The sequence below is a fragment of the Lolium rigidum genome, chromosome 3, assembly GCF_022539505.1.
Source record: "Lolium rigidum isolate FL_2022 chromosome 3, APGP_CSIRO_Lrig_0.1, whole genome shotgun sequence".
NCBI classification, from domain to species: Eukaryota; Viridiplantae; Streptophyta; class Magnoliopsida; order Poales; family Poaceae; genus Lolium; species Lolium rigidum.
The window spans coordinates 251,703,565-251,712,274 of NC_061510.1; the positions used below are offsets into that span (position 1 = coordinate 251,703,565).

At 51.8% G+C, this 8,710-nt stretch overlaps 1 protein-coding gene across 1 annotated transcript; it reads left to right on the forward strand.

The window, feature by feature from the left end:
- Positions 1–5,332: 5,332 nt before the first annotated feature.
- Positions 5,333–7,582, forward strand: LOC124703288 (root phototropism protein 2-like). The gene is made up of 3 exons (XM_047235515.1): positions 5,333–5,503; positions 5,601–5,670; positions 5,759–7,582. Exons 1-3 carry the CDS (start codon positions 5,418–5,420, stop codon positions 7,355–7,357), a joined length of 1,755 nt encoding a protein of 584 aa, XP_047091471.1. The 5' UTR covers positions 5,333–5,417; the 3' UTR covers positions 7,358–7,582.
- Positions 7,583–8,710: the final 1,128 nt, after the last annotated feature.

The window sequence follows — 8,710 nt, forward strand, 5'->3', positions numbered from 1 at the left end:
TACAAAACTCAGGGTTTAGGCTTCTTCAAACTCTCGGAAATTTCCACGTTTCTTTTCGGCATGAGCGATTAGGCTTGTAATTACTACTCCCTCCGTCCCAAAATGTAAGACATCTAAGAATTAGTCAAAAGTCAACTTTTTTTTAAGTTTGATCAAGTTTATACACAAAAATATAAACGTTTACAGTACTGAATCAACATGAATAGATTCACCAAAAAATATATTACCTTAATATATCCATTCAATATTGTAGATGTAAATATATTTTTCTAAATATTTGATCAAAGTTAGTAAAGTTTAATCTTTGACCAGACCTTAGATTCCTTATATTTTGGGACGGAGGGAGTAATTAGCAGATAGATAAGTGATTGAGACTCAAAAATCAATATAACTCAACCAAAACATGTAGAATTGTTAATTCTCATTAAAATAGGTAAGTTAGGGCATCTCCAACCGCGCGACCCAAACGGACGCGCTGGGCCGTCCGTTTTGGGCCGTTTGGGTGGCCGAACGGACACCCGGACAGCGGCCCGCGTTCGCGTGTCCGTTTGGGTCGCACGCTGCGCCCAACGCGCGGACGCACCGCATATGTAATTAAAAAAAGAAAAATAAAAATAAAAAAGGAAAACAGCCAAAAATAACATTAAACTAGTGGTTAATTAAACTTAGCCCTATTTTGGGCAATTTTTACACAAAAGAAAGACCTATATGGGCTTTAAACTAAAAAAAAACCCTAGACAGGGGTTTGCGAGCACGGTGGCCGCCGGCGAGTACTACCCCCGTAGTACTCGTCATCGTCGGCGTCGATGACGACGACGCCCCCGGCGGCGACGCGGCTGTTCGGCTCGACACGCCGGAGGGCACGGGGACTCCGGCCGGGGCTCCCACTGCGCCCTTTCCCGGGCGGAGTGCGGGTTCGGCGGGCTCGCCGGCCTGCGCGGCCGTGCTCTCCGCGCGGACTCCTGCCGGAGCTGCTCCTCCGCCGCGGCCTGCAGCTCCGCCCGTAGCCGGAGCGTGGCCGGGCGCTCCTCCTCCGCCGGGCGCGCGGCCGGCGCCGCTCCTCCTCCCGGAGCGCCGCCGACGCGTAGCCTCCTCCCGACGGCGCGCCATCTCGAGGAAGGCCCACGCCTCCGCCCGGGCGTCCTCCTCGGGCCTTCTCGGCCGCCTCCTCCCGGCGCGGAGGTGCGCAGCGTCTCGGCGAGGTGCGGCCATTTGGCCAGCTCGTCGAGGTCGCCCTGCTCGCGGGACGCCTGCAGCGCCGCCTGCAGCTCCGGGTCGTCCTCCTCCTCCTGGGGCTGTGGCTGCGGCTATGGCTGGGGCTGGGGCGCGGGCTCGTTGATGTAGAGGCCGCCGGGGCGGCGGCCAGCCCGCCTAGCAGGTGTGCGCGGTTGCGCGCGAGGCCGCGCCGTCGCGGATGTGAAGCACGTGCGCCGGCGCGCATCGTGCTCCACCTCGAACCACAAGTCCCAGTTGGGACTTGCATCGCCGTACGCGGGGTCTCGCCGGAGGTCCGCCGGCGGTTGAGCGCGGCGCCTCCGGATCTCGGCGTAGCGGGCGCGGCGGAGCCGGGATGGGCGGCACCGGAACCCGATCCGGGCTCGGGTGCCGGCCCGTGGGGAGGTGCACGTCCCCACGGCATTGGGACGCCGGCGTCCCGGAACATCTGCGCCACCGCTACGGTGACGTAGATCCGGTCGCGTCTGGGCGTCGCCGGCGGCCCCATGGCGAATGGCGCCGGCGCGACTGGCCGGCTGCTGCCGGCCTCGTGGTCGTTGGCGGATGGCGAGAACTCGCGCTTGGGGGCCATGGCGGGCGCGGAAGCTTCGAGCTCGCGCGTGCGGCCGGAGTGGAAAGTGGGGATTGGATAGGGACAGTCCCCTTCCCCAGTCCACATTTAATAGGACTGGGGCACCGACAGGTGGGCCAGCCACGCGGACAGGCGGACACGCGAGGACGCCGCGTGCCATCCGCGGCCACGCAAACCCGGCCCAGATTTGGGCCGGGTTTGCATCGTTCCGGACGCCGCGGTCGTCCGCTTTTGCGGTGCGTCCCCGCGTTGGGCCGTGTTTTTGTCCGGCTGGACCCATCCGGACGCGCGGGCGCGGGATGGGTCGCCCGGTTGGAGATGCCCTTAGAACTCATTCAACTATGATACTCTATTGGATTTGCATCGCGGTTCTTACCCTCTATAAGGTGTAATTGGGTTGCAACCGAGATTTTTTCAGTTGCACGTGTGGCGCAACCGATTTTTTTTGTTCACGCACTGAAAAAATTAAGACGGTACAAAATCATGAAGATGGCATCACTGAATGAGCAATAAGTCTCATTCAAATGAGAATTACACACATCCGATTCATAAACTCACAATCAGTTGTCAAACGGGATCGAGTGACTAATTCTTACTCGACTTGAAATTAATTTTAACTTTATTCAAGTGATGTCATTGAATCTTAGTTGCAACTCAAGATTAACGCAAATCATGAAGTAAATCCAACGGTCTGAGACACTTTTCTCAGCTGCAACCAATGGCTAAGTAGTAAAATCTGAGTTGCAATATCATATGAAACTAGGAAGAGTCCAATATTACCCAGTTACAACGCATGTTGCAACTCATGTTTAGCATAAGTCACAACACAATTCAACGGTCTAGGAGTCGATTGAGAATTAAGAAAATTTACCAATCGAATGAGAATTATCAATCATAAAAAAAATAGACAAGACACGATTGTTCAGTCACTTGATGGCAAGAGGGATGATCTAGATGCAAGCTACTAGCGGGGTGTATCTAGCTACATTAGTTGTATTGGATGGTCATAAATTATGTTGGACACCCCGGAAATGTTTATCGTCGGATTTACTATATCGATTTAGTATATGGAAGATAAACCCCAAGCATGGTACGCACAAATGCGGGATTAGGTCGAACTACATCATCGAATATTGTGCCTCTGATTAGTTGGGATGTGATTGCTTTTTTATAGGTAGAACATCGACAAATACTATGGATTTTTAACATATGGGTTCTCAGAGCTTAGGTGTGCTAGTATATATATCTTTGGTGGACTCACGGTGGTAAAGGCCATGGTTAGTGTGGCTGGGACGCTACTGTTAGTGGGACTGTGGTTACCTATTTGTGCTAGGGGAGTAGTTGGGTTTTGTCCAATATCAGTTTTAGAGAGAACATAACAACTTATAATGGTGGGGATTTTCCCTCTTATCAATTGGAGCAAACTCCGAGTCCTCCCATAGTGGAAGTACTATCATAGTGTAGTATCACATAGTCAACGTTAGATTTTTGTTGATTGGCACAACAATTAAAGATAAAATTCGAGATAGTAAGTACTCCACTAGCACCATGTTTGGTTACCTCGGTGTCATGTGTACCTTACCAGCAACCAAACACGCCTCAAGTGTATCCCCTGATTCCGTAACATACACCTAAGTCGATGGATACCCACGATGGAAATGGAACAAGTGGGCTCGGTGGGTAACCGACTCGACCCAAAGTTTTGAGGTCAATAAATCATGTAGGTCGGACCTAAAATTTTTGGGGGCCAATATAACCCACCCTCATTGCCCCACTGGGTCAGTAGGGCCAACCATTTCGTAGCCTATGTCCAAGTTGTCGTCCTGCGCTGGCGATGTTGCCTTCATTTTGCTTCAAACTTGAAGTCTAGACCCGCTCGGCTCTTCTATTCACGAGCAGGGCAAGCATCGAGTGTGCAGGGGAGAAAGCAAGACTTGTGTCCTGAATTTTTGTATTAAACGCAGCATTCTGCAATTGTGATGTTTGTAAATATCGCTCAAATATTGACGAAGTGTTCAAATGTTGTGTCGAGTTCAAGATTAATTGCATTCCTTCATTGGCGCTACTTGCTAGTCATGGTTCATAAATTTGTGCCGCTTGTTTTCCTTAATCGACAGAAAATTGGATGATTAGTTTATATGTTATCATAGCTTTAGAGATTATCTTGTGTATATTTTTTCAGAGCCCCTTTTTTAGGATCACGTGTAATCACATGTCAAAAACAGTATATTAAAGAAAGATCTTGGGTCGACCTGGGATACACATCGGCCAGTGCGGCCACTAACTATTTTTGAAATGGGCTTACCTATGACCCTTAAAATTGGCCTCGAGGAGACGGGGCAGGTCCGAAGCCAGTGCTGGCATGTTTGATTCAAAGAATTTTCAATGATATTTTTTAGGATTCTTAGTCATATGAATTTTTTTACAAAGACCATCTGATTCAAAGGATTGAACGCTTCAAAATCCTATGGATTTTCTACACTGGAATCCCATAAAATTTCTAGCAAGAGGTTAGAACTCTTGGAAAATTTCTTATATGTCTATGACAACTATGACATGTACTCAACTCTATATAAAATCAGCATATTTTCCATGTCGTGCAGCCAAAGGACTCCTGCAAATAATACCTGTGTTTTTCTTTCCGGTAGATTTCACATGCCATGACAAGCATGTTGTTTCTGCGTTTTTTCTATTTCTATACTTATAAAACGCTTTGAATCAAACATGCCCTAAATGGGGACGATCACATCTCATTAAGACTGCTCATAGTGAAGAGTAACAAAGGGTAGTAACATGCATATGTTACTACCTCCATAGTGGATAATATCATGGGTGTGGTAACATACAATACCATATTAATTATTTTGTATACTCATTTTTTCTTAAAATGTGTGATGTGATGGTAACATAGGTAGTTACCAATACTATATTAATGATCTTTACTCAATTAATGACATGCCATATCATCAAAATGCTTAGTTAGCGTTGTATGTTGTTGATATTACTACTTATGTTACTCATCACTATGAGTAGTCTAAGTTTCTACTGAAGTGACATGAGCCGGCCGGTACGTTTTGAGTCGAAGAAGTAACTACACCTCTGAACATACGAAGAAAGATGAATGAACCACATGCAATAGAATTGGTAACAGTGCTATGTGTCTTTAGCAACGTGTCTAGGTTGCACCCATAAGTGTCTCATGATATACTAACCAAAACCCTATTCCTGATAAGCAACAGCTAGCACCAGTGCAAAGTACAAGGAAGGGCAAGGTCGCCTTCAAGACGGAGTCCAGCGAGCTGTCCCCGGCCCGGCGGCGTCCATCGTCCACGGAATACAGCCACAGCGAACACTGGCCACTAGTCGCAGGCCGAAAACCAAGACGCCATCCAATCCAATCAAATTCGCGAACCCCCGAACACATGCACGTACCTATCATGGACTCGCTGCGCAATCCCCAGCCATGCAAAAATCCCGAGCCCTCCGGAATCACAAGAATTCCATACCAGTGGAAATTAATGGAATCTCTATATATCCAGTGGTGATCGCAATGCTGCCTCCCGGAGCTTGCTCGACAAGTACGGACGCCTTCGTCTAGCTCGATCGGTTCATGCCCCGGCTCGCAGCCTTGCTGTCCATGCAAGCTTCTTCCAGCTCCAAGCCCGGCTCTGCTTCCATGGAGAGGACCAGCCAGTGGTACGCCTTGTCTGCTCAACTGCTCTCTTGCTTCGCACTGTTGGCTAGTCTCTTGCTCAACAGCTGATCATAGCCTGCTCCTCGATCTGTCTTGCAGGGTGTCGTCGCAGGACGTACCGACGGATCTCGTCGTCCGGGTCGCCGGCGCCTCCTTTCCTCTTCATAAGGTCTGTCATCTTCCAACTCTCGATCGAGCCGGCTTGTCTGCTTTGATCATGGCCTAACTTGGACACACTTAATGGCTTTCCTTGGCAGGCGGTGATGGTGCCCAAGTGCGGCTACATCCGCAAGGCCGTCGCGGAGGCCGCGCGCGCGGACCCCGCAGCGCCCGTCACCGAGATCCAGCTCGACGGGCTGCCGGGCGGTGCAGAAGCCTTCGAGAAGGCCGCGCGCTACTGCTACGGCGCCAACTTCGAGATATCCGCGCGCAACGCGGCCGCGCTCCTCTGCGCCGCCGCGTTCCTCGACATGCAGCCCGCCGACGGCGGCCTCGCGCGCCGCGTGGAGGAGTTCCTCGCGCAGTCGGGGCTCCGCTCCCTGCCCAGCGCCGTCGCCGTGCTGCGGTCCTGCGAGGGCCCGCTCCTCACGGCCGCCGAGGAGCTCGGCGTCGCGCGACGAGCTGCAGACGCCGCCGCGCTCAGGATCTGCAACGAGGTGCTCTTCCCGACGCGGTCACCGCCCGAGTGGTGGGCGTCGGAGCTCGCGGCCCTCTCACCAGCAGCCTTCCACAGGGTCGTCACGGCGCTCCGCTGCCGACGCGCCGGCCCCGAGGTGCTCGTCGCTGCGTCCACCGCCTACGCGGAGCTTGTTCTGGGCGCCGACGCTGACGGCGCGCTCCTCGAGGCCGTCGTGGCCGTGCTCCCTTCGGCAGACGACGCGCCCCTTCCGGCGGAGTTCCTCTGCCGGCTCCTCCACGCCGCCGTCACCGCGGGGGCCTGCACCAAGACGTGCCGCGACCTGGAGCAGCGCGTCGCAGCCGTACTCGACCAGGCCACGGCAGGAGACCTGCTCACCGTCGCGTTCGACAGCGCCGGAGAGCACGCCACCAACACCGACACCCTCCGGCGCGTCATCTCCGCGTTCGTGGAGCGCGAGTCCGGCGCCGGGCGGAACAGGAGGGCCTCGCTGTCGGGAGCGGCGGTGGCGCTGGGCGCAGGGGCGCTGCAGAAGGTGGCCAAGATCGTGGACGAGGTGGCGGCGGAGATCGCGACGGAGGAGTCGCTGCCGATCTCCAAGTTCGTGGGCGTGGCCGGCGCGGTGCCCAAGGAGGCGCGCGCCACCCACGACTGCCTGTACCGCGCCGTGGACATCTACCTCAAGGCGCACCCGTCGCTGGACGAGATCGAGCGGGAGAAGGTGTGCAGCGTCATGGACACCCTCAAGCTCTCCTACACGGCGCGCCTGCACGCCTCCCAGAACAAGCGCCTCCCGCTCCAGGCCGTGCTCAGCGCGCTCTACTACGACCAGCTGAAGCTCCGCAGCGCCGGCGCCGGCATCGGCCACGACGACGACGAGGAGGCGAGGTCGGAGGCCGGGTCGGCGCGCATGCAGGCCAAGGCGGACGCGGCGCTGGCGCGGGAGAACGAGGCGCTGCGGTCGGAGCTGGCGATGATGCGGGCGCACATGTCGTCCGGCGTGCAGCGCAGCAAGGGGAGCGGGTCGAGGTCGGCGGCGACGGCCCTGGCGGCAGGGAAGAAGGTGAGCTTCTTCGGGTCGATGTCGCGCACGCTGAGCCGGCTGAACCCGTTCAGGGCCGGCGGCGGGTGGTCCAAGGACACGTCCAGCATCCATGAACGAACGGGCGGCTCCATGCATGCGGTCAAGCCCAAGAGGAGGAGGTTCTCCATTAGCTAAGAATCGATAGAGATCATCCATGGACGCATTCATGTTATTTGGTCTCATTTCATTCGTACCATTTGTGGTGTGTACCGTGCGTGTAGGGGAAGGTCATAACCATGATTGTTCCCGCTAGTTCCCGTGATGTAGCATTTTCTTTCGCTTTCACTATGTGGTGGTGTATGATGGGCATTGTAGAATTAATTGAAGCTCGATTGAATTAGTAGGGTTTAATCGACTGAATTATATTGCTATGTTTCCATGGATTGTCGCCTGCTCTCTAGATCTCATTTGAACTCCGAAAACCCCTCCGGTTTTGCTAGTTAAGTTCTACATTATTTGATTTCGTCGTGATTCGTACATATAAGTTAGATTGAGTTGCAACTATGATTTTTCCGATTACAACAAATGTTGCAACTGAGTTTTTTCAGTTAGAAGTGAGGATGCAACTAAGAAATAATCTAAATAGTTAAAATTATTTTGTAATTGGTGCTAGTTATGAGTTCTAAATAAATTGCAATTAAAATTTAACGATATCATAGAACAAAGTTGACGGAGAACTAGTCAGACGAAAAAAAGTCATGCTAGGATGACATTCATTACTGAAGACATGCAGCCCCATTCAGGTTTTCTTCTGCTGGGCCTTCCGAGATATGATGCTCGGATGTCTCGATACAATATAGCGTAGCGGAATGGGCCGGATCACAGGCACATTGACCGTTAGCAAGAAAACGCTTGGCTGTGCGTGGCACATTTTTTCACTTCGCTTTTCTAGAGATGCTATGCTAGGAAATAGCCTAATTTGTCAAAAACTTGTCATGGAGCCCGAGCTGTATATATAGCCTTTTTCAATAAAACCTCAAAACTCTTTTCGCTTATAAAATCTGAACTCAAATCACATATGTACATAATGATGTCTATCATGTAAACATAGATTTTAATCAAACTATGTTTTGATTTCTGAAATGCACGCAAAAAAGACAAATATGACAATGCTTTGGAGCATGATAAGCCACTTGAGAAAAAAATGACTAAAGGGAGAAGCGGGACTAAAGGGAGGAGCACTATCGTTGGCTTGTTGAGTACCGAAAGGATATTGATAAATGCGAGATTCACATGAAGGAGGAGGAACGATAAGCAGAGACATGGATAAATGGCTCTTGATTCAAGGCAGTAGAAGAACATGGTGAGATGATAGAAAAATGGTCACGCTGAACTCATTACCACAAGACTTATGTCCTAGTAACGATCTATCTTAAGTTCAGTAGTAGTGTTCCTAGTGGTGGTGTATCTTCGTTAGAGCGTTTAGATGTATCTTGAGTTAAAGTAGTAACTATGAAACGCAATAGCCCCATGGTAAGAATGGTACCT